The sequence below is a fragment of the Epinephelus lanceolatus genome, chromosome 2, assembly GCF_041903045.1.
Source record: "Epinephelus lanceolatus isolate andai-2023 chromosome 2, ASM4190304v1, whole genome shotgun sequence".
Classification (NCBI taxonomy): domain Eukaryota; kingdom Metazoa; phylum Chordata; class Actinopteri; order Perciformes; family Serranidae; genus Epinephelus; species Epinephelus lanceolatus.
The window spans coordinates 2,719,785-2,746,582 of record NC_135735.1 but is presented as its reverse complement, the minus strand read 5'-3'; the positions used below and the strand labels follow the sequence as shown (position 1 = coordinate 2,746,582).

General features: G+C 42.7%; 1 protein-coding gene across 1 annotated transcript; it reads right to left on the bottom strand.

Moving 5' to 3' along the window:
• Positions 1 to 168: 168 nt before the first annotated feature.
• Positions 169 to 14,641, bottom strand: cdhr5a (cadherin-related family member 5a). The gene is made up of 14 exons (XM_033625825.2): positions 14,480 to 14,641; positions 11,352 to 11,524; positions 9,940 to 9,999; positions 9,759 to 9,848; positions 9,594 to 9,680; positions 9,245 to 9,349; positions 7,525 to 7,710; positions 6,878 to 6,968; positions 6,323 to 6,420; positions 5,978 to 6,184; positions 3,564 to 3,677; positions 3,379 to 3,445; positions 2,672 to 2,832; positions 169 to 1,765 (listed from the first exon to the last, which is right to left on the bottom strand). Exons 1-14 carry the CDS (start codon positions 14,568 to 14,570, stop codon positions 1,178 to 1,180), a joined length of 2,118 nt encoding a protein of 705 aa, XP_033481716.1. The 5' UTR covers positions 14,571 to 14,641; the 3' UTR covers positions 169 to 1,177.
• Positions 14,642 to 26,798: the final 12,157 nt, after the last annotated feature.

Here is a 26,798-nt window from a genome sequence, read left to right as displayed (position 1 = left end):
CATTAATAACTGCAGACTTCTCAAATATGAGGATTTGCAGCGTTTCTTTGTCTTAGGTCATAGTAAATATAATATCTTTGGGTTCTGAACTGTTAGCTGGACGAAGCAAAACATTCGAAGACGTCACATTTGGCTTTAGAAAATAATCGACAGGTTGCTCAATAATCAAAGTTAGTTGCAGCTTTAATGACAACGTTTAAACCTTTTTAGAAATGATGCCTTATTAGAAACTGATCCTCTGTCAGTTTGCAACCCTTTCTCACAGGCCGCTTTTTTCCAACGTGGATCTTATTAGAGAAGTTCTGGCTGTCGTTTCTGTTCGTTATGAGAACGTTGTACTCACCAAAATAACTGCAGAGATGTTGGAACACTGTGACATCACTACAGAGAAGTCAGACAGTAAATCGAATTGTAAACAACCAACAGTTCATTCCCAGTATCCAGGCTGCAGCCGACACCAGGCCACACAACACTTATAACAGGCCACCAGAAAACAATATCATCTAATTATCATACAGTCAAACTCTATACGTGATATTAGCAGTAAATCTTTTTCCCATCACTTTCAACAATAACCTGATTTTAATCGACAGCAGGTCAGTCTGTCCTCACCTCCTGTCAACATTCAGCCGGCCAAAGTTGCAGCGGAAAGTTGGGGTAATAATTCAGTCGTTCACTTTTGTTTTTGGTCTGTGGCCCTGTGGCCCTGTGGCCCTGTGGCCCTGTGGGGTTTGTACGCTTCTGTATTTTATCTCGTCAGACTTCAGCTGTGATGTTGCTGCATTTTCACAAAGTCATTTAGTGAGTACAAAGTTATAATTACAACCAAAACTACGAAAATAAGACCCACGTTGTGTGTCAGCTTGGTATAAGTGGAGTATACAAATCAAACATTTCAGAGTGTGTATTTGTGGCCAACACTTGTGACAAGTTTCAAACATGGTATAAAGTTATTACCTGGGACTCTTCTAAGTCTTCTAACATACTCACAGTAGAAAATAAATACTTTTTGGATCCTTGTGTGTACGTGAGGTTTGGCAGTTATCCACAGATGTTGGAGGAGCCATCCTGGACGGCTGAGGCCTCCCTGCTGCAGGCTGCCGTGTCCAAACAGTGACCAGAAGACAAACAGCTCAGTTTCATTCTCCGCCTGGAGTTTGACCTCTGACCTCTGCTGTCAGCCCTCCTGCTCCTGACCTTCTTTCTCTTTTTCTGAGCTGCTGTCTTCACCGTCCTGCTCCTCGGTGCTCTCTGTGCTCGGACTCTCCTGCCCGTCGTCAGACTCCCTCTGCGGGGCTGCGGGGTCTCTGACGACCCCCTCCATATCCAGCTCCTCCTCCGTCTCCTCCTCCACCCGGCCCACAGTGTCTGGGATAATCTCCACCTCGATGTCAGAGGAGTCCTCGCTCTCCTTGAACCACACCGTCTTCTGGCCCTCCTTCCTCCTCTGCTTGGCCAGGATCGACCTCATGCTGTACTCGTCCCCATCTGCTCTGCCCCTCCTGGACGGTCTCGCCGACGGGCTCCCCTTGGTGACGTGGTTGGTGTAGACGCCGCAGGAGGAGCAGTGGCGGCTCCGTCTCTCCAGGGGGATGACCCGGCCTCGTGCCTGGGGGAAGGTGCTCCGTCTGGGGACAGCGTTGTTCCAGCGCCTGCCGCCCCCCCGACTCAGGTCGCCCTCATTCTGGAAGCCATCGTTGGTGTACTGCAGGGAGTCTCTGTGGCCGGAGCGGGGCTGGTCGGACTTCAGGCAGGGGCCCAGGCACTACAGGCAGGAGAGAGGCCCCTGGTTAATACAGCAGATAATGAAGCATGGAGGAGATTGAGGCATTGTTCAATGTTAGAGTTGCCACCGTGGTTCCCGAGAGTGAGCTAGGTTCATTTGTTCTGTTTTAACACAGAGCTCCTCTGTGGACTTCAGCTGATAAATATTCATCAAAGCCACACAGGAGGAGCTCGGCACACGCAGCATCAAACAGTCTGTCTGACGCTCACACCAACACAGGACGGAGGTGCCTTTAAACACAGCGAGAGCAAAGTCTTCACAACTGTTTGAGCTAAAAACATTAATAGTTTCAAAGAGAAACAGAATCTTTGTTTTACAGGTGATTGTCAGCGTGTCTTTACTAAGTAGGTTAACAAACAAATAAATGTGACGACAGTGAAACTGAAGTTTCTTTCACCGTCAACACTTTCTTTGCTTTTACCGATTTCAAAGTATTTTTTCAACTTTCATAACTCTATATAACCTCAACTTAATTTATTGCATCCATTCATTTTCTATAACCACTTATCCTCTTGAGGGTCGCGGGGGGTGGAGCCTATCCCAGCTGACACTGGGCGAGAGGCAGGGTTCACCCTGGACAGGTCTCTATGTGTCAGCCCTGTGATAGTCTGGTGACCTGTCCAGGGTGAACCCTGCCTCTCGCCCCTCACATTCACACCTACGGACAATTTAGAGTCACCAATTAACCTGCATGTCTTTGGAGGAGGTGGAGGAGGTGGAGGAGGTGGTGGATGGTGTGTCACCCGGGGAGACGCCTGCCGAGCTGCAGACACTGTTCAAGGACTAAAATGTGACTCTAATCCAGCCACAGTCTTCAAACCACATTCAAAACTCTGGTCCAAACTAACAGCTCAAACACTCCAGACGAGACAAACACCGACTGACCTCACAGATTTTGTCCACGCTGGCGTTTCCCTTCCACAAGCGGGAAATCAAGAAGCCAATCACAATGAGGCAAAGGACCAGCAGAGCCGCCATGACCAGACCCAGCAGCGCCATGTCGCCTGGACGGTAGCCAACGTTTGACGGAGACGGGCTGGCCACCGCTGCAGGAGAGGACAGGTTAACGACATAAGGTTACACCTGCTGAATCTAACATTACATCATCATCATCCTCATCCTCATCCTCATCCTCTTGACCGTTCATTCAGACACATACAGACAAAATGCATCACGACATTTAAAGTTATTAATTTAACCTACTATGACCTCATTCTGGATCATCAGTCAGCAGTGGTGGAAGAATTATTCAAATCATCATACAGTATAAAAATGATCTGTTGCAAGTAAAAGTACTTAAGTATTAGCAACAAGATGTACTTAAAGTAAAAGTGCTCGTAATGCAGAATGGCTCCAGTCAGTGTTAAACTATTATATGTTTGCATCATTTTTACTGATGTGTTAATGTGTAAGAGGTACTTTAATGTTGTCGCTGGTCATGGTGGAGCTAGTTTTAAATACTTCACATAGTTTTGGTACTTTAATCTGTAACATTGGATCATATTTTATAAACTAATCATGTGTTTTGTTTGAGAAGTATTTATGGCTCTTTAATAAATGCTGTGCAGTGAAAGGTTCAGTGATGGTGTCACCTGGTATGACCTGCACAGAGAGGGCAGCTGTTCCAAACTCTCCAGTTGTTGTGTCCACGGCTCTGAGCTGCGTTCAGGAGAGAACAATTTAACGGCTTACAAAATGCATTAAGTGTGAGTGAATGTACACAAAGATATTTTATTGTGCTTGGTTTAAAAAAAAAAAAAGTTTGCACATCAGTCACCTGAAGGGCGAAGGACTCCGTCTTTACGACTCTCTTCAGGATCACAAAACCATCAGAGGTGACGTTGACGTAGCTGCTGTACTGAACCTCATACTTCACATCTGGATTCAGACCCTGAAACACACACACACACACACACACGCAAATAAAATGCACAGAATTTGTTTAAACTGTTTACACCTGTGATGTTTGTCAGTGTCAAAGATCACTTTGTAAGTCTACAAAGTCTCAGTTTGTTGTCGTACTATTTAGTTTGTATGAAAGTGCTCCATGAACTTCATCTCTCGTCCCACACAATACAGCCTACGTCATTCACACCAGCTAGTGTTGCAGCATAAAGAAGACTTTACTTAAGAGAGGCTCAGACATGGAGTTGCACTGAGAGTCTCCTAATCTCGAGAGAAAGCCAAAGACTTTGAACATCATGACAATTTAAAATGTGTAACAAACAAGCTTTGTAGGCACTGAAGGTACTTCCCATCACCACACTCGCTATTCCAAGTGTTACTTCCTGCCATTCAGACAACCAGCTCTGAGACCAAATGTGGCCAGAATCATGTCAGATCATTCAGCTGAAGTCATGTCAGGAAAATCTACACTATACTACCTGGGCCCGATGGCATCATGTGACGGAGCTAACAGAGCTATATTTACCAGGCTGCAGGAGGTGCAGCAGACATAAAGCAAATTTGACACAGTGGCCAAACAGTGTTGGGCAACCTATTGGAAAATGTAGTGAGCTAAGCTACCAGCTGCTCTACATCAAAATAAAGCTTCACTGCATTGAAGCTATCTCAGAGAAATGTAGCAGCTAAGCTACGAGAAAATGGAAAAAGTTACTCCCTGCTCGCAAAGCTACTTGACTTTATGTCAAATCAGCGTTACCTCAGTGATCAGAAAATCTGTCAGCCAAACAAGCAGGCAGCAAAAAAACATGCAGAGTTGAACTGTTTATTATAAAATAACAGACATAAATTAAAACGTCCTGTTTTTTTGCAGACTTTGAGACATTTGAACATGTCCTCCAATAACATGACATCATCGGTCGGCCTGCTGCTGTCTGCATGTCTCTGTCTCGGCCTCTTTCAGTCAGCTCTCTGTCACTAATTCAAAAACAATTCCAAAATATATTTTTCACTCAATAAAACCATCATAAATAAAAGACAATAATATAAACTATAAAAACAACAGAGCTAAATGAAAACTTTCTTTTTCAGGACATCAGAACACGAACATGTCCTGCAGAGAACACGTGACATCAGTGTATCCCTCTCTGTCCTCTGTCTCTCAGTGCTTTGCTCTGCCCTTGTTGTGTCTGTCTCTCTGGTGTCCACTGTGAATCCACTAAACATGTACACTCTATGGACAACACGAGAGAGACGTGTCAAGAAGTGTAACCAATCACAGGCAGAGGAGGGCGGGTCTTGCCAAGAAAAGCCAATAGCGAAGCAGCAAGCAGAATAAACTGAAGGATCAGTATGTGATGTCATACAGGAAGTGCTCCCCTCGTCTACATGCCTCAGTGTGGCGCTGGTGTCAGTCACATGACTTCTGCTCAGTTTTATCATCCTGACTTTGATCCAGACCTCTGCAGACAAACAGTCCGCTGCACTTCAGAGCTTTTCCCTGGAAAAAGAGTTTGGAACTTTGGTGGACGCCATCGTGCTACTCTGTTGATTAATCAACTTCACTTCTGAAAAGCTGTTTGACTCAGACAGTAGTGACGTCACCACCACTCCACTGAGAAACTGAGCTAAGTTAGTAATGTTGCTACTTGTATTGATGCTTCTGCTCAACACTGGTGGCCAACACTGGAATTACAACATCCGGCTCCGTCACATGATGCCATCGGGCCCAGAAAGATTTTCCCATAGACTTAGTCCCACAAAATGACTCCTTTCACTCTCCAGTAACATCTCTAAAGTCTAGACGAGCTGCCCAATTGAATACTTTTATCCCTATTAAAGGTAGCAAAGGGCTAAACGGGAAGTTAGCTGCTCGGCCTTCAAAAGTATCTGGTGCGCTCGCTCTGTGGGGCCCAGGATGAAGAAGATCCAGGTGATTATACACAAATAAGTTGAACTTTTTTGGCTTCATGAGCCACTGAGCAACTTTGAAAGGAATGAATGGAGCCCCACCGATATCTCCAACACCCTGCAACTCACACCAAAACTATCTGGACTGATAAGTAGCACGACAGGTAAAGGGAAAAATATGTATTTTTATTTTGGGGTGAAGTGTTCCTTGATGTATGAGGATCATATCAGTTTAGATAAATTTCAATTGCTGTTCTGAGTGGTTAAATTAAACTTTACTGTATTTGTAAATGTCTGGAGTGAGTAATAGATGGTGGGAACAGTTTCACAAATAAAACAGTGAAAACATTATTATTACGGGAGGTTTTTAACACTCACAGCAGCAAAGTCCTCGTCCCGCGCTCGGACCCTGAAGGGCCGGTTGGTGCTTCGGTCTCGGAGGATCATGCTCTCAGGGACTGAGTTGCTGTAGATAAATCCTTCGTATCGCTCCTTCTCGAAGCGAGGAGGGTTCCTGCTCTTCTTCATCACCTCGATGGTTACCTGTGTCACTGCGAACTGGTCCCTGTTGGTCACCTGTGACGCCTGATGTGCCAGGAGGGGACGACAGGTGAGTTACACCAAAGTTATATAACTGATAGGATCCTTTTATAGTCAGATGTCAAAACAGTGTCATTTTTCCATTCATAATAACCAGATAAGATTTTTGTTGTTGTTTTTTACCAGCACAGTGAGAGTTATTGGGCCGATGATATCAGCAGCTTTAGCCATGGAAATGTTTCCTGTTTCCTCATCGATTTGGAAAATATTCCCCTCATTTCCTGATGAAAGAAAACAACTTAAGCAACAATCATCACTACATCATAGCATCATTCAGGAGAACCTTACACGTGCAGCACATTCTCCCACCACACTGCCTCAGTACAAAATATGCAGTAATCATGACTCATCAAACCTTTATAATGTTCAGTTTTGAAGAGGTGTTGATTCATCATGTTTAAGAGGCTGTAGTTTTAGTGACTGATGTAGTTGGAGTGGACAAAATAGTGCAAACACCAGTTTAAAACAGAAGTTATCTCATGACACTTTAGAGCAGGGCAAGGCTACACTCTATAATTTACAGAGGCCCAACACAGCCCCATGAGCACGAGGCACCGCAGGTATGGAAAAACTCCCCCTAATAAACATGATGGATTATATATAGTTTCTGCTGCACAGCAGGCACGTTAATAAATCACCAGGCAGCAAATAGAAACAGAAGATGTGTTCAGCTCAGACCTCTCAGTATTCTGTAGCCGATCTGCTCGCTGCGGTTCTTGTCTCCGTCCTTGGCGAACACCGGACCCGGCTCCAGCACCAGCGGCCCTTCCTTTGGATTCAAACCATCACACACTGATTTATGTTCATTCATACGAAGAGTTTTTCTCACAGAGACGCCTGAAATAACGTGATGAGCTCTCAACATGTGTGGTCTCTCAGGGGGGAGATAAAGATGAAGTGACACTTTTCGCTGTTTCATTAACACCTGTGTGTTCTCACTCTGTGAGCTGGATGAGAATAACTTCCACCTGCCAGGTGACTGAATCATATATTATATATACTGCCTAATGTCAGAGGCCTGAAAACTAATGATGAGATCTCACAGACGGTGCATTCAGGTGCTCCTGGTCCTGGTTTTGGTTGGATGTGATGTAGCAGTGAGTGAAGACTGCCATGATATTTGGAAAGAATCACCTGAATGCACCATATGGACCAAAGTGTCAACTGACCAATGGAGTAAATCTTCTGTGGTGACAGACACTATGTGGCCATAAGTAAGTGGACAGTCCTGCACATTTGCTGAAGATCAACGTTGTGTTCACGTCTTTACTACCAGGAGTTCTGAGCCTTACTGTTTTTTTTAAACCCTGGATCCAGATGCTCACCTCCTTCTCAGTGAGATTGACTTTGCCTCTGTAGCCGGTGCTCACACACAGTTTGGCAATTCCCAAGTTGGTCCTCATACAAGGCTGAAACCAGGGAGGTCGGTTATCAACGTCCTTCACCTGCACCAGGATGGTGGCCACGGACGTGAAGAAGGGCTCATTGGAGGCCGAACCGTCGAGCGTGTCCTGGAACACGTGACACATACAGTGGGTATAATAAGCCAGGTTTTTGTGATGTAAGAAATGAGACCAAGATAAATCATCTCAATGTTTTTCACCTTCAGTGTGACGTATAACCTGAACAATTCAGCTGAAGAACAAACAAATCTTTCAGGAGGGAAAATATAAAAATATCAAAACTTATAATAACCTGGTTGCATCAGTGTGCACAACCTTAAACTAACATTTGGTTGAAGCACTTTTTAATTGTATCACAGCATTCAGTCTTTTTGTGTAAGAGTGTATCAGCCACATCTTGACTTCGCACTACTTGCCCACTCTGCTCCAACTCTGTCAGACTGCGATGGCGTCTCCTGTGCACACACCTCTTCAGGTCACCCCACAGATGTTCAGTTTGATTCAGGTCTGGGCTCCAAAACTTCAATTTTCTCCTGGTGAGGCCATTCTTATGTTGATCTGGACGCATGTTTTGCATCATTGTCGTGCTGAAAGGTGAAATTCCTCTTTATCTTCAGGTTTCTAGCAGACAGCTGATGATTTTGGGCCAAAACTGACGGGTATCAGGAGCTGTTCACACAGTACGTCCCTCCCACTTGGCTGAAGCTCCAGTTACAGCTCAAGACAAACAACACCAAAGCGTGATGCTGCCTCCACCGCGCTTCACCATGGGCAGTGTTGTTTTTGCACCAGACATGCCCGACCAAAAAGTTTGACCTCAGTTGCATGAGACCGTAACACATTTTCCCACAATGCTTTTGGGATTTTTTTTTTTTTTTTTGCAAAATGTAGCTGGCTTGGATGTTCTTCTTTGTAAGAAAAGGCTTTTGTCTCACGATCCTGCCCCACAGTCCAGACACAGGAAGAATACGGGAGATTGTTGTTGATGTAGTACACAACCAGACATTCCTGCAGCTCCTTCAGTGTTGCTGTCTGACTCTGCAGCCGCCCTGATCAGTTTTCCTCCTGTCTTTTCATCAGTTTTGGCGGGACGTCCAGTTCTTGGTAACGCCACTGTTGTTCCATATTTTCTTCACTTGTTGATGACTGTAGTGGAAATTTTTTTGTACCCTTCTCCTGACTGATGCCTTTCAACAATCAGATCCCTTTGATGCTTTGGGAGCTCTTTGTGGCTTCTGCTTTGAGATGCAACTCAGTAAATGTCAGGAAAATCCCACCGGGACAGCTGAACTTTATTTGGGGTTAACATGAGGTGTGTACTGACCACTATTTAACATCAGTTTGAATTTATCAGTTTAAGGGTGAGCACACTAGGCAACTATGTTGTTATAGGTTTTATTTTTTTATATTTTCCCTCTAAAAGATTTGTTAGGTTTTCAACTGAATTGTTTGTTCAGGTTATGAGTCACATTAAAGGAGAAAAAAGTTTTGAAATGATTTATTTTGCACTAATTTTTTACATTATAAAAACCTGGCATTTTAACAGGGGTGTGTGGACTTTTTATATCCACTGTATTTACAGGTCAAAGGTCAAAGAGCAGCAGGTACACCTGGAGAGTGTTTTTATAAATGCTGACTGTACCTGCACGTGTAAAACCAGAGAGATCTTCTGTACGACATCATAGTCCAGGATGCTTTTAACTACTATCTTTGGAGTGTTGACGTTTTCCAGACGGAAATATTTATCCTGTTCAACAAACAGAGATATTAATTATATTAAATTACATTCAGCAGCATCTTTGAATACATATTATTTTCATAATTTTTCTCTCTATTTTCCAATCAATCAATCATTCCTTTAAAATTTCCCTTGGGTAGGGAACCACTCTCTGAAGAGACACATTCACACTGATGTAAACAGTGTCATGTTTCTGTTCTCTAAAGGAATAAAACCAGTGAGTCCAGTATCACCACATCTAATCTGTTCTTACTGTTGCAGGCTCTAATCGATAATACAGCGGCTCTGAATCAACGTCTGTTGCTTCTATCAGTCCCACGCTGGAGTTGACTGGAATGAGCTGCAGGAGACAAAACTCAGTCAACACATCATGTTAAAACCTAAAAACACAAACACGTGTAACACCACCAACACTCACCTCATTCACGTCCAGTACGTAGTGGCTCTGTGCAAAGTTTGGAGGGTTATCATTCACGTTTTCAACCAACACTTCGACAGACTCGTTCACCTGGAAGAGAAGCAGCAACTCAGCTCAGAAACAAACAGACAATCTCCACAAACTGTGACAGACTGAGTGATATTGTGTCAGTTTTACTCACAGATCTGGAGCCTTCTCTGCTGCACTGCACCCACACCATCAGAGCCGCACTGTGCAACGACTGACAGAAACACACAGCAGTTATACGCACTTAACACACAACAACTGAATTTGAACACCTGTACTCAGGAAGTAATGTTCAAGGAGTTCTCGTGCAGGAAGTTACATTTTCTCAGATTTAAAATCAATATGTAATCAAATACACTCACCGGCCACTTTATTAGGTACACCTGTTCAACTGCTCGTTAACACAAATAGCTAATCAGCCAATCACATGGCAGCAGCTCATTAACATTTAGTCATGTAGACATGGTGAAGACGAGCTGCTGAAGTTCAAACGGAGCATCAGAATGATGAAGAAAGGTGATTGAAGTGACTTTGAACGTGGCATGGTTGTTGGTGCCAGACGGGCTGGTCTGAGTATTTACTGGGATTTTCAGCACAACCATCTCTAGGGTTTACAGAGGATGGTCCCAAAAAGAGAAAATATCCAGTGAGCCAAAATGCCTTGTTGATGCCAGAGGTCAGAGGAGAATGGCCAGACTGGTTCAAGATGATAGAAAGGCAACAGGAAGTCAAATAAGCACTGGTTCCAACCAAGGTGTGCAGAAGAGCATCTCTGAAGCAACAACACCTTGTCCAACCTTGAAGCAGATGGGCTACAGCAGCAGAAGACCACACCAGGTGCCACTCCTGTCAGCTAACAACAGGAAACTGAGGCTACAATTCACCAAAACTGGACAATAGAAGATTGGAAAAACCACATTCAGATGGAAGCATGGATCCATCCTGCCTTGTATCAACGCTTCAGGCTGCTGCTGGTGGTGTAATGGTGTGGGGGAGATTTTCTTAGTACCAACTGAGCATGGTTTAAACACCACAGCCTACCTGAGTATTGTTGCTGAGCGTGTCCATCCCTTTATGACCACAGTGTACCCATCTTCTGATGGCTACTTCCAGCAGGATAACGCACCATGTCACAAAGCTCACATCATCTCAAACATGACAATGAGTTCACTGTACTCCAATGGCCTCCACAGTCACCAGATCTCAGTCCAATAGAGCACCTTTGGGATGTGCTGGAACGGGAGATTCTCATCATGGATCAACTGTGTGATGTCATCATGTCAATATGGACCAACATCTCTGAGGAATGTTTCAGCACCTTGTTGAGTCTGTGACACCAAGAATTAAAAAGGGGTCCAACCTGGTACCAGCAAGGTGTACCTAATAAAGTGGCCTGAGTGTACATACATAGTTTGTCCAGTATAAAACACTGACCTGTTTATTTTTCAGCTGTAAAACGCCCCTGTAGCAGCACACAATTCTTAAAATTTAAAAGCTCCTTATCAAAATGTTCACTAATTGCACACAGCCATCAGCTGATAGGATCACATTTTAAACTTTAATCACCTCATAGTCGAGTCCTTTCTTCACCATCAGGGCGTTTCCTCTCAGGTAGAACAGATCTTCAGGGTTTATGGTGAGGGTCAGCGTCACATCACCGTTGGAGACAATTTTCACCACCTGCACGTCAGCCGTGTTGTTTTCAGGGATGGTCACAGGACCCGGAGGAACCGTGCAGACTGAGAGAGACGAGAGGTACATAAATCAGACAATCAATCGATTATTGCAGAAAACAATCAGCAGATTAATCCATGATGAAAATAATCATTAGTGAACAGTTCACAATGAGCTCCACCTCAAATAACTACCACAATAAAATCCTGCTTCTACATCAATGAGTTTGAATCATCGAATGAGATCAGATATAATAGTGAAACAGTCACAGAGGACAGATTTATACTTTAATTACCTTAAATACAGTTTACTGATTATACTTACATCATTTTACAGAAGAAACATCTTTAATGCAGGAGTATTTTTACAGTGTGATATTAGTACTTTTGCTTCATTAAAGGATCTGAATACTTCCTCCACCACAGTGTACTTCTCTGCTTCATGCCATGAGTGGCGTCCCCAGAAATGTTCATCGCAGTGGCCAAACAAAGCCACTTAAAAACTACACACACCAAACGCACCAAAACAAAAAGCCATCACTGAATTCAAGGAATTCTATTGTGCTGTTTAGATATGTAGTTAAAAATGTTGTCAACATGTGAGTTAAGAAATTGCACACTGATATACTGTGAGTTTTATTTTTTTACAGTTGTTATTACTTGTTATCTGATGTGCACAGACTAATACCAACACATCCTCACTGTGACCTCGTCACATGTCCACGTTTGGTCATGGACTTTCCACGTCCACATATGACGTCCAAGGTACCCTGGGTGTGTTGGTTGTTGATGTTCTGGGACGCCGTGTCAACTTCAGCCTGTTACATGCATTGTCTGTTTTCAAAATACACTTCTGTTTTCACAGGAAATGTACAGTTTACATACAGTCTCTTTCAAAATAAAAGTTCTACATCGATAAAACACAGCAAATTGATATTTTTTTCTTCAACACCACACACACATGGTTAGGTTTAGGAAAAGAAGAACAGGGTTTGGCTTTACAATCTTACAGGAAGTGAACACCAGCATCCTGGGTGAAAGTCGGTGGTTGTTGGATCCACCCACCCTACTCAGACTTTCCCCACCTTAACTTTCATTGTTGTCCCATTACCTTTCCCCCTGCCACCACTGGGCGCTGTTAAACAATAACTGTGACCTGCTGCATATCATGCTGATGTGAAAGGACGTCTTTTTTCATCTGTGTCTCACACTGGAAGTCACTGACCAAGAGCTGGTTTTCAACGACTTTGGAGTGAGACCAGGTTGGACAAGCTATTATGACGTGGTTGAAACAACTTAAGGCATCTGTTGCCTTAAGTTGTTGAGTTTCACAAGATACCAATATCTTGGGGGCAATGGCATCAGTGGGGCCATGGCCCCCCCTGGCTGGCTGTTGGGGGCACCACTGCATGCTGTAACATTAAAATATTATATTTAACCTTAAACTAAAATAAGCACCATACTTTCACGGTTGGATGAACTTGTCAGGGGCAAAAACTTGATTTAGCGACCCAATCACCAATGTTGGCTTTTTATGTTTCTGCAAACCACAGATACGTTATTATGTAGCTGACATGGTGAAACTTTACAACAACAACACTGTGGTTAACACGTGGTTATGTTATTACTTGGTGATGGTTCAGAAAAGATCATGTCTTGACTTAAAATACTGAGCATGGCAGCACAATGCCTCCAGGAAACAGAGTCGATGTCTCAGTAGAAAACAAATGCTTTTTGTGGCACTATCTCAGCTGGAAAAACATCAAGGGGTCACTAAAAACATCTCTTAACCAGTAAAACAGTAATCTGCAGCACTGAACATGAGCAGGTGTCTCTTCTAGAGGTCACACTATCCACCATCCACCATCCCCTCCACCTCCTGATGACGTCACTTTAGAAACGCTGACATGAAACATTTAAAAACGTTTGAATATCACATGTCAGGTTTGCAGAAAACATACAATGTCAACATTTTCTTTGTGGTTTCTCAGATGAGTTTGGACCCAGATTGATCTCTATTAGCCACTGATATTATGTGTGAGCGTGACACTTAAAGCAGAATCCAGCCTGAGCCTTTGCACATAAACTTCCTGGTCCCTGGTCTGTGGTGGTTTCATTAAACACAGCTTGATGCAGGAATATGCCCCGATATAAACTCGATAATGACAGTTTTAACACTGGATTTTGACCCATGGCCTCTCTACAAGGTAGAGCCCAAACATGACAGCATGTAGGAAAACACACCCTGCATTACTTGATATGAAACTTAAGGAATAGTTCAACATTTTGAGAAACACTCACATTTGGGTGGAGGTTTACTGTAGAATGAAAAGACATGTGTTGTGTCTGTATGGAGAATATGAGGCGGCCACAAGCAGCCTGTTAGCTTAGCTTAGCATAAAGACTGGAAGCTAGCCTGGCTCTGCCTGATGGCAACAAAATCAGCCCATCAGCAGCTCTACAGCTCACAGATAAACATGTTAAATTTTGTTTAAACCACACAAAATGCTAATTTTCTGTATTTCTTTCATGCCTTTCTGTGTTTTTTCTTGCTGTACTGAAATCAGACCCTACACACTCTGGCTGTGAGGAGTAAACATGAACTAACCCTTTGAAACTGTGAGGATATTTCTGCATTTCCTTTAAAAAGCAGTTCCTAACATAAGGGTCAGTTAGGCCTCCTGAACTCTGAGGAGGGGACACGATGATTAAAGGTTAAAGGATGAAGAAAAGTATTTCAGTTGCACAAAGTTACTTTTCAGTTACTTTTGTCAAATTTCTGTATTTACATGGTGAAATTCAGGATTCTTTGACCTTCTCAGGGTTGTAAAAATCCTCCTGAGGGATCACAGGTGGACACGGGGTCCATAAAGTCTGGGAGCCACTGCTTTAAAGGAGCAAACATCACAAACATCAGCTGTCTGTCTCACTGTCTCCCAGCAGCCTCATCAACATCCACATCCCTCTCTGCCCTGAGCAGCCACAGATGACGCCCTGCACACACACCAGAGCTCTACTCACTTCTTTCAGCCTCACAAAGTGTACAAAAGCAGACGGCCACGACGCATCCGAGGAGAACGTTCACAGGTTTGCTCTTCGATTTCAGTTCCATGTCCTGATTTCAGACGCAGCAACAAATGAAGTCCCGGAGGAGGATGAGGAGCCCGTGGTACCAGCTGGTACTCGTCCACATAATGCCCCGTCTGTGCTGCCCGGCGAGTGGGAGTCGACTACAGTTGCAATGTTTGTGACTTCATCTTACGGGCACATATTGCATTAAGCGCCTGCCAGCAGAGGACTCGCAGCCTCCTACTAAAATACTTGCATCTGTTTTAGCTGGATGGGTCATTCTGTATTGGTGGCCCTGATGCATTCTGGGAGGAATCCAGCAGAGGAATGTTGGCAGCTGAAAACATTTCTCACATGTTTCTATACTCTAACCTGTGTAAAGATGTACATATATACACACATTTACAAATAAATACACTGACATGCAAATAGTTTTTCCATTTTATGCTACGTCCTCTCCCATCTCCCATCTCAGAGGTAAATATTGTACTTTTTACTGCTCTACATTTGTCTGACAGCTTCACCATGTGTGACCACGTATCTCCAGATGTGTTGATGTTGAATATTTGTGATCAACTGAAGGATGAAGTGTTTATTTATGTGCTGAGAAAATTCTCCTCCTTCTTAATCTCAATTAACGCTTTAAAAACCCTCTATAAAGGAGGTAAAATGAGCTCAACCTGAAACATCTACAGCAGGAAAATGACACATTAATGCAGCAGTGATATTCATCCAAAACATCAGACAGACTAGTCCATAGCCATTGGTAGCTTTGTCACCTTCTACCTATGCCAGTCCTCAATGCCTATGTGCAGTTTCACATAGATTGACCACGTCAGTGAGTAGAAAAACGTGGGACAGACAGAATGACTGACTGACAGAATGACACACTGACAGTTTCCGTGATTATGTACAGCATACCATACCATGACTTAGTCATACCAAACATTAGAAAACAACACCAACATTGGTCCACAGGGGGAGCCACAGCGATCGGTCACATTTTAGCCATTTTGAAGCATTTTTCTGTTGTTATAGCGCCACCCAGTTGCCAATTAGAGTTAAATTTCTCCAGTCACCTTGAGGCGTCCTGTTCTACATATCTACCAAGTTTAGTAAAAATCCATATGGTGGTTAGGCCTAGATAAGAAATGAGCTCTCTAGCGCCCCCATTTTGTTTGATGGGGTCAATAATGGAGGGGTCCCCTCAGATTATGTGTGGTCATATGCCTACAAAGTTGCGTGGTGATGGGTGAAACCCTTGAGATGTTATACACCTTTATGTGATGAGCCACGCCCTCCGCAATATTCATTGCCTTATAGAAGCTCAGTTTTAGTAAGTTTTCCAACTTTTGCCAAGAGGGAACTTTAGATATTGGTCCCTAGATTATGTTCACCCAGTTTCATGCAGATCGCTCAAACTTCCTAGGAAGAGATCCATTTGAAGTGTTTTTCAAAAAATTCAAAATGGCGGAAAATCTATATAAGCGGAAGTTATGGGTTCTTGAGGCAAATGTGTTCCTCATGAGGAGAGGCATCTCTGTGCAAAGTTTCATGTCTCTACGACATACGGGGCATGAGATATGCCCATTCAAAGTTTGACATTTCAATCGGTTGCTATAGCGCCCCCCTTTGGCCAATTGATGTAATATTGCTTCATTGGCATCCTCCCATGACCCTCTACCACTGTGCCAAATTTCACATGGATTGACCAAGTCAGTGAGGAGAAAAACGTGGAACAGACACACAGAGTTTTCATCATTTTGTAGTAAGATAAAACTCTGACAGCAGGGAACACTTCACTGCTACATGCATACTTTTACTTTCACTACTTTAACTACATTTTGCTGAGAAATACTTGCAAGACTTTTAGTCGTACTGTATTTTCACAGTGTGGAATTATTGCTTTCACTGGAGTGACTGGCTGGGTTTGGGGAGTGAGTTCCAGAGGGAGGGGGCAGCGATGGAGAAGGCCCTGTCCCCCCAGGTTCGGTGCTTGAGATTTCCTTCAGATGAGTGGAGGTCGTGGGAGGGGGTGTGGTGGTGGAGTAGGTGTGTGAGATAGGAGGGGGCCTGGTTGTTGAGTGCTTTGTGTATGAGGAGGAGGATTTTGAACTGTATGCAATATGTGATGTGGAGCCAGTGTAGGTTTTGGAGGACGGGGGTGATGTGGTCTCGGGAGCGGGTGTGGGTGAGCAGGTGGCCAGCGGAGTTCTGGATGTAGTGAAGTTTATTGAGGAGTTTGAATGATGAGCCATAGAGGATGCTATTGCAATAGACCAGTCTGGATGTGATAAATGCATGGATGAGGGTTTCTGCAGCAGAGAAGGTGAGTGAGGGGCGGAGACGGGCGATGTTCTTGAGGTGGAAGAAGGCAGTCCTGGTGACGTGATTGATGTGGTGGCCAAACCTTAGCTGGCTATCGAAGATGATTCCTAGGTTGCAGGTGTGTGGTGAGGGAGACAGAGTGCAGTTATCGAAGGTGAGGCAGAGGTTGTGGGTGGCTTTGGTGCGGGATGTGGGGTCGATGATGATTATGTCCGATTTGTCACTGTGCAGTTGGAGATAGTTTGTTTGCATCCATGATTTTATTCCAGTGAGACAGTTGGTGAGTGTGGAGTGGGTGGTGTTGGTGATGGCTTTGGTGGAGATGTACAGTTGGATGTCGTCAGCGTAGCAGTGGAAATGGAGGCCGTGATGACGGATGATCTTGCCAAGGGGGCGCATGCAGAGGATGAAGAGGAGGGGACCAAGCAACGACCCCTGGGGGACACCTTGGGACAGGGGAGCGGTGGGGGAGGTGCAGTTGTTTACACTGATGAACTGGTGTCGGTTGGTGAGGTAGGAGTGAATCTAGGCGAGTGCTGTGCCGGTGATGTGGAGAGATGATTCCAGTCAGGAGAGCAGGATGGAGTGACTGATGGTGTCGAAGGCTGCTGTGAGGTCAAGGAGGATGAGAATGTTGAGGTGTCTGGAGTCTAAGGAGAGGAGGAGGTCGTTGGTGACTTTCAGGAGGGCTGTTTCAGTGCTTTGTTTTGAACAGAAACCGGATTGGAAAGGATAAATGCCTTATGACAAGAAAAGCCTACACTGCTGAACACATCACAAAATGGGAAAGAGAAGGTAACTATTCAATATCAAATGAGGACTGGCTGGATACGTGCATGAGAACTCAGACCTTTCACTTTAGCAAAAGTTCTGATACCACAGAAGAATAGAAGAGTAAAACTAAAGTAAAAGTCCTGCGTTCAAAATTTTACTTGATTAAAAGTATTAAAGTATTAGTATCCATTAATACATAAAGTACTCATTATGCAGTCCAAGGGTCCACTTCAGAATAATACATTTCATAGTATTGTGTTATAGTTATTGATGCAGTAATGTGTTCATCACATTCATGTTACAGCTGGTGAAGGTGGAGCTCATTGTAATTACATTTAAGTGGTGAATCTTTCCTCTGAGATGAAACTAACTCATGATGCTACATCCTAATTTATGTGTTGGAAATACTTTGTACTAGAATCTGCAAAGTAACTAAAGTTATAAATAAATGCAGTGGAAAGTACAATATTTCCCTCCTCACTGTAGTGGAGTACAAATATAAAGTAGCAGAAAATACAAAAACTCAGGTAAATTACAAGCACGTCCAAATGATAGTACTCGAGTAAATGTACTTTTCACCACAGCTGGTTAATAAACAAAGACACAAACACAAGTTAACAACTCAGGGATGTTTTCCTCTGCTTCCTGTCTGCTCTGTAATCATGACACACTTACACTGGCACAAACTGGGACACAGCATGGCTTCACATGTGGACAAGGCACCACTATGCACACACACACACACACACACACACACACACACATACACAGAGCCATCTCCTCTGTGTGGGAACAACAGGCTCACAGTGTCATGATGTTACATGAAGCTCATATATTATGTTTCTGTGCAGAGATGCTCCTCACTAACACACACACACACACTCTGTACTAACACACACACACACACACACACACTCTGTACTAACACACACACACACACACTCTGTACTAACACACACAGCTTCTCTGTGCTGCTGCTGCTTCACCATCTGACCACCGGGAGGAGCCGTAACATCAAATTATATTCACAATGTTCAACACAACTTTATTTAACCTCTCCAGGATAGACAGCTCGCCACTGAGCCTGACAAATACGCACATGAAAAACAGGAGAAGAAGAAGAACACTGATAATCACTAAAAACACATGAATCACATGAATAAATAAAATTAACAATTAACAATATCCCAAAATACCTCAGAAAAAATGTGTGTACACACACAAATTAACAAAATGTTCTTTTGAAGAATTAAAGCATAAAGGACATGTCTTCTGATTTATTATTGTTGTTGTTTTTTATATTTTATTTTTGGTGGGTATATTATTGTATATTATTTAACTGTTTATTGAATTGTTGTTATTATTATTTTTATATTATTTAATTGTCTGATTTTATTTGCCTCATTGAATCCTGAATTTTTTAACCCCAGTTCATCTGTGTGAAGAATGTCATTTGACAAGTCTCGGACCAAAGGGTTGCATTTATTTCTTATTTCCAGTTACTTTCCGCCCAAGGCCCGGCCACCACACGCTCGCTTATTCCAAAAGCATGGAATAAGAAGTTTGGCTTTGTTTGTATTTTTTAAATTTCTATGCAATCAGTGCCGTGAATAAATTAAACTTGGCTGAATAAATCTGTTTAAAGACTGAACTTTGTATAAAAAATAACAGAAGCTCACTGAGGCCTCTTTCTCCCCCTGAAGGTGCAAAATGGTTTAGTCCACTCCTGCACTAGGACTGTTTTCTAAATGCAGCACGAGCCGAGTGATGCTTGTTATGCTGCTGGAGGGCCGAGGTGCACTGTCCTGTCTGTCCCACAGAGAGGGGGATCAGGGTCCCGAAAAAGAAAAAGAAAGAAAGAAAAGGGAAAGAAAGCAAACTATATAGAAATAAATAAAATGATAAAATAAAAAAATCAAGGGTGCGTCAGAGAGACATATGTGAGGAGAGGAAGGGCGAGGGGCCCACAGAGACTGCTTATACAGAGGGCACAGGATTCGGTGCTACACCCCTGCCTACCAGCATCTCTGAAACTCACTAACTTCACAGTAACTTCCTGTGTTCTACCTGTACATACAAACGTTAACATGCCAAATATTACATGCTACAGTTCAGTATGTCAAAATATATATGATCAAATATAAGAAAGCAAAGATGTTTCTATTTTTCATCAGCGATAGTTTTGTTTCTATGAAGCGTCTCAGCCTCACTCTGCAGCTGTAACTTCTGTCTGTGTTCAGTGTGTCTATAAAACTTATATAAAAGACTTTTCACTGACCCCTTTTTATATAATAATTTGTGCCATGTTGGTGATGTAACGTAACTTTGGGTTGGTGGGGTTTAGCAGAGAAGCTAATCTCATTAGAGACCTGCTTATTAGAGTTCTTGTTCCACATAGAACAGAGACTCAGAGAGAAAGAGCTGCAGCTTTAAAGAAACTCCATCAATGTTAGTTTTTTGGATTTATATATGGAATAAAAAAAATATGGGAAAAATTGACAAGAAGAGGTTCTTGATTCCTTCAGTCCTGCATTAAAAATCTTACTTAAGTAAAAGTATGATCAGTAAAAGTTAACCTGTTTGTGCCCAGATTATATTCAGTATGAGAACACATAAATATTTCCCTTGATGTTTTCTGTAGTTTGAGGATTATAGTTTCAGGTGTCCTCTCATGCCCTCTGCTTCTGCAAATGTTTCAGTGTTTATCTTCATGAACCGACTCCTAATATCCACATAAAGTTAGTGAAAGTAAAAGTGCATTAATTTGCATCTTATTTTGCAGATTTTCTGTAGTTGAGTTTAGGACTAGATGTTACAACACTGAGACTGAGTGGGAGTGTTAGTGCTGGCTGGGGGTTTCCAAGTGGGAGCCAAAGGGTTGAGATTAGGTGGATAGAGAAGTAGAAAAGAGCAAAGGGAAGGCAGAGCCAAGGAGAGACGTCTGTGCGGACTGAACTCTCCCCCATCGTACACTCTACCTCCCCCTACTCCCTCATTTTGATGAGGAAAGAGAAGGGAGAAGAAACTAAGAGGAGAAAAACTGACCTCGCTTTAATTGAGGTGGAGTTTAACTGGTTGATAGTTGTTGCACATACTTGTGATTGTGAGTGATTGGAGCCATGCTGTGTGAGGGGGTGGGGGTTTAGGGAGGGTCAAAGCTTGATGGGGTCATCAGGTGGGTACCCTTCTTCACTGGTGTTTCGATGAATGGCCCACGACACCTCCAGAGGGCTCATCAGCAACACCTGGCGTCTCAGGTGCGCCCCCCTCTGCTTTTACTCCCTCGACCCCTGCTGCTGCTGTTGGTGGTATTTAGGGGCCCAAGTGGTGTCTTTCCTCTTAATCAAGAGCCACCAGCTCGCCTGTTCGGCTGCACCAGAGAGGGCTTTGATGGCCTGATGTTGGGCCTCGAATTTCCTTTTCTTTAAGCAGCCTGGTAGTTGACTTGCCTATGAAGCCTCTGCAGCCCACTTCAACCAGGCAAACCGTGCCCAGCGTCGGCTGCCAGCTCGGCGTATTTAAGGCTCTTTGCACTCGTAGGCGTCCTCCACAGCATCCTCCGAGGGCACAGTGAGCTCAATGATGTAGAGGAGGTGCAGTGAGGAGGACCAAAGCACGAGGTCTGGCCTGAGGTCAGTAGAGACGATCACAGATGGGAAGCATTGACGCTAATTCAGATCTGACAGTAACCTCCAGTCTGGTGCCCCTCCCTGCTGGCTGGTGATAATCATGTTAAATAATGTTAAACTCTGTGCTACATTTGGAGGATATGACTTGATTCTGCAGGTTTAAGGACAAATCTTCAGCCCTAAATGTGCATGATGAAGATTTTTGTGTGTTTCCTTTTAAAAGCGTGACCTCTGATCGTTAAGTCACGACACAATCGCTCTAAAAATACTCAACGTATGTCACAGAGCGACTGTCCAACAGGATGAACAGAACTGACTTCTAAAATACAGGCTGAGTCATAAAATAGAAGTCATTAATAAATGATGGTTTCTTCTTTTAAACCATATTAATAAAACCATGTGAGAGTCGAACTTCAATGAATCTCAGCAGTGAGTTTCCAGCATTCACTGAAACTATAAAGTATCTGTTGCAGTGTTGAGAGGCGTCTGAGGAGGAAGATAAGCAACTGAAGTTTTAAATGTCAGAAGAGTTTAGTGGTGAGGACAGAGACGAGTGTTTAGTTGTTTCCTGATGCTGTTATTTGACTTCAGGTGCTTCTGTTCACCTTTATCTTCCTCTGCTGTCTTTATCTGCTCTGTCATCTGTCTGAAAATTATATTTTTGACTTTCTCTATTCGTCCGTGTGTCTGTCTTTAAAGCTGGTAACTTTCATAAAAATAACTTTTTGTCATACTTGATGAAACTGTCACTACGTCCACACAACGAGACAGAAAATCTGTAAAACAACACGTTCCTCTGCCCCTTCGTCATAGTGCTTCTGACGGCATTTAATAGAATCAACAGTGGCTGAACAAAACAACCAATCAGAGCCGAGGAGTCTCTGACACAGCTGTCAGTCATGTCCATCACTGCTTGTGAACTGCAGTCAAACTGTCAAACAGCGCTGATCAAATATGAATCAAGATTCTGTTACTTCAGTTCCTATTTCTCACCTCAGATGTGTGACTGTTTTGCTGTAAAATGAGAACCTTTGTGACCTGGCCGCCATGTTGGAAACAGGCGAGGCGAAACTAGGCAATGCTCAGGCAGTGCTCCTTACAGAGTGGTGCAGGAATGAGTCCTAAAACCCTGAAATGAGTTTGCATTTCCGCACTTGTGAACATGAAGTTTATTTATAGCCCAATGTTAGCTTTTTACTCCTGGTGACTGCATTTACGCTTCAAAAATCATGACAGTGGTGTTCATTCAGAGAGATTATCTTGCTGAACTAAACGTGTAAGAATGAAACATTTGTTTGCTACAGAGCGTATTTTCTGCAATAATCCAAAACTAAATGAAAAAGTCCCATTTAATTTTAGATGAGGGAACCAGAGTGACGCTAACGGAAAGGCAAGATCTCTCACCCATCATACCACATGTGGTGTCCCCCAAGGTTTGGTGTTGGGTCCCACCCTGTTCACTCTCTACATGATTCCCCTAGGCCATAGCATCAGTAGGCATGATATCTCCTTCCACTGCTATGCCGATGACACGCAGCTGTATCTCAGCACAAACCCACTCCCTCTACACCCCTGCCACTATCCACACTGACTTCCTGCCTGGAGGAGATAGAGGTATAGATGAAGCTAAATTTCTTACAGCTAAATAGTTCAAAGACAGAAGTTATCCAATTTGGCACTCCGCACCAGGTCCATTCATCCACCATCACCAGCATCACTTTCTCCGGCCAAAACACGCCCCTCTCCACATCCGTTATTAACCTTGGCGTTAGAATGGACCCCTACCTCACCTTTGAGACTCATATCAAACACCTGTGTAAGACGTCCTTCTTTCACCTCCAGAACATCGCCAAACTCTGTCCCATGCTCACCCTTGCAGATGCAGAAAAGCTCATCCATGCCTTTGTCTCCTCCAGGTTGGATTACTGTAATGCACTCCTCATCGGGATCCCTAGCTACAGCCTTCAGCAGCTCCAGTACATTCAGAACAGTGCTGCTAGGATCCTGATGAGGGAGCGCAAACCTGACCACATCACCCCCATCCTTAAGTCACTTCACTGGCTCCCCATCTCACTCAGAGTCGAGTTCAAGGTTTCCCTCCTCACCCACCAGTGCATATACAAACATGCCCTCCCACCTCAAGGAACTCCTTACCCCTCAGACCAATACACGCACCCTCCGCTCCTCCACTGCACACTTCCTCAAACCCCCCAGGTTTAATCTAAAAACCATGGGCATGTGGGCCTTCTGCTCGGCAGCTCCCAGGCTGTGGAACGCCCTCCCTGACCACCTCAGGGCACCACAGTCTGTGGATACTTTTAAGAAAGGTCTAAAAACTCACCTCTTCAACAAAGCTTTCCATTGACCTCTTTTTTTCATGTCACTTTTATCCTTATATATCCCGTGTACTGATGTAATGCTTTGATCATGTGTTCTTTTTCTTTTGTATCATTTTTGAGTGCCTTCTTCTGTTTTAATTGTAGTTCATTGTACTACACTGTTGTTCTTATCATTTGTTTTATAGCACTTTGAGATTCCCCGGAATGTAAAGGGAATTATAAATAAAATTTATTATTATTATTATTATTATCATTATTATTATTAGCTTCCGGGTCTGCTTACAGAAAAACGTCCTCCCTGGAGAACTCTGTTCCAACAAATCCCGGGACGTACAGTTTACTTTTCATTCCCAGTGCCGTCTTCTACTGGGAAGCCCATCATCTTTCTCTCCACACACACACGTCCTTCACTAATTAGCCTTATCCCATCAGTCAGCTCTGTTTCATAGCCATTCTGTCATCTAATAAATTTTTCAAACCAAACTCGAACAAGTCCCAGAGGCATGGAGGAGCTCCCAGCTTTTTCAAATATTACAGTGAAAGTCATTCGATTCAATGACTGCTCTCTTTCTATATATATCTTCATCTATGTTTGTGTGTGTGTGTGTGTGTGTGTGTGTGTGTGTGTGTGTGTGGCTACCTGCAGGGTTAATAAACCATCACAGGCTCATTCAGGGACAGACTGACCTGTAAAACTGTGGTCAAGTGGCAGGAACACAGTAAAGAGGATCCGGAGGAGCTGCAGGTGAAAGAAGCTGCTCGCTGTGGGGGGTGACAGCATTTTAAATCTCATTAGTCACAGTTTGACGGCCTTGTCACTCATTCTGCTTAAAGAAAATGTTACTGTGGAATTAAAATATGTCTCTGTTGAATACAAATAAAGATGGTAAAATGAACCCAGACCATTATCAGGCCTCGGTAATTTGTTCTCCATTGTTTTGATTTAACAAGAATAATTTTAACGAGACATTTTAATGGACAGTTTACACTTAATTCAAACATTCCTTTTAGAGTTGGACATTCACAGTATCTTTTTAAAATGTTTTAACACTGACTTTAAATGGGGACATTTGTGTTTTTGCATTGCCTACCATAGTGAGCAGACCATCCACAACAAGAGCATTTGAAAAACACAGATTTGTAACGTGAAACTGCTTCATTCTGTGTTTTTACCAGTTTAAATCACCAGTCTGTTTGTTTTGGAGAAGAAGAGACCTCTGAGGATAATTCAGCTCCTGGTAAAAACCTCCTGAACAATAAACATTGAAGGAATTCTAACCAGGAGAAGTTTCGGCTGGTTGCAATCCTGACCGCTAGACGCCACTAACCCCCCCCCCCCCCCCCCCCCCCCCCCCCAATGTGGCATTTATACTTCTGCGTCGACACAGAGCCTACACTGCAGCCTGACGCGCACCTCCTCAGAAATGTAACTACATGTCACAGCAACGCAGACCTCCTGTCTGTTTCTACAGGAGCCTCCGCAAAAATAGCATTTAAAGTCTTGTGTGTGATTTATCCTGACTTCATATGACTGTGTCATAATGTGTGTTCAGTGTGTGTTTAATGTGTGTTTATTGTGTGTTTAATGTGTGTTTAACATGTGTTTAATGCGTGTTCAATGAGTGTTCAATGTATGTTTAATGTGTGTTTAACATGTGCTTAATGTGTGTTTATTGTGTGTTTGATGTGTGTTTAACATGTGTTTAATGTGTGTTTAATGTGAGGTTATTGTGTGTTTATTGTGTTTAACGTGTGTTTAATGTGTGTTCAATGAGTGTTTAATGTGTTTAATGTGTTTATTGTGTGTTTAATGTTTGTTTATTGTGTGTTTATTGTGTGTTTAATGTGTGTTTAATGTGTGTTTAATGTGTTTAACATGTGTTTATTTTGTGTGTAATGTGTGTTTAATGTGTGTGTAATGTGTGTTTAATGTGTGTTTAACGTGTGTTTATTTTGTGCTTAATGTGTGTGTAATGTGTTTAATGCGTGTTTATTGTGTGTTTAATGTGTGTGTAATGTGTGTTTAATGTGTGTTTAACGTGTGTTTATTTTGTGTTTAATGTGTGTTTAACGTGTGTTTAACATGTGTTTATTTTGTGTGTAATGTGTGTTTAATGTGTGTGTAATGTGTTTAATGTGTGTTTAACGTGTGTTTAACATGTGTTTATTTTGTGTAATGTATGTTTAATGTGTGTGTAATGTGTGTTTAATGTGTTTAACGTGTTTATTTTGTGTGTAATCTGTGTTTAATGTGTGTTTAACGTGTGTTTATTTTATGTTTAATGTGTGTGTAATGTGTGTTTAATGTGTTTAACGTGTGTTTATTGTGTGTTTAATATGTTTGATGTGTGTTTATTGTGTGTTTAATGTGTGTTAAATGTGTGTGTGTAATGTGTGTTTAATGTGTGTTTAATGTGTGTGTAATGTGTTTGATGTGTGTTTAATGTGTGTTTAACGTGTGTTTATTGTGTGTTTATTAATGTGTTTGATGTGTGTTTGTGTGTTTAATGTGTTTGATGTGTGTTTATTGTGTGTTTAACGTGTGTTTAACATGTGTTTAATGTGTGTTTAATGTGTGTGTAATGTGTTTGATGTGTGTTTAATGTGTGTTTAACGTGTGTTTATTGTGTGTTTATTGTGTGTTTATTAATGTGTTTGATGTGTGTTTGTGTGTTTAATATGTTTGATGTGTGTTTATTGTGTGTTTAATGTGTGTTTAATGTGTGTGTGTAATGTGTGTTTAATGTGTGTGTAATGTGTTTGATGTGTGTTTAATGTGTGTTTAACGTGTGTTTATTGTGTGTTTATTAATGTGTTTGATGTGTGTTTGTGTGTTTAATGTGTTTGATGTGTGTTTATTGTGTGTTTAACGTGTGTTTAACATGTGTTTAATGTGTGTTTTGAATCAACTCAACGTTACAGCACTTCACAGAAACTCTGCTGCACAAGTATAAATGCTCACAGCAGCGTAGGTCATGTGCGTAGGCTGCGGTGTAGGCTCTGCATAACGCTGACGCACAGGTGTAAATCCCCCTAAATCTGACAGACTGAACGTTTGATAGTTAACAACTGATGGACTGATTGTTGCAGCTCTAGCTCTGTCTGATTCCACTGTGTAATGATGAAGGTCACATGACTGAAACCTTGTGTTTTTATCTTTAAATCCATTTTCCAGTGAAAGTGCTGCTCACTGTCAGATCA

Coding starts and splice junctions, on each gene's coding strand:
- cdhr5a (XM_033625825.2), bottom strand. CDS start 14,570: ATGGAACTGAAATCGAAGAGCAAACCTGTGAACGTTCTCCTCGGATGC. Junction 10,000..11,351: donor AGAAAGGACTCGACTATGAG/GTGATTAAAGTT, acceptor TGTTTCTGTCAG/TCGTTGCACAGTGCGGCTCT. Junction 1,766..2,671: donor GCGTGGACAAAATCTGTGAG/GTCAGTCGGTGT, acceptor TCCTGCCTGTAG/TGCCTGGGCCCCTGCCTGAA.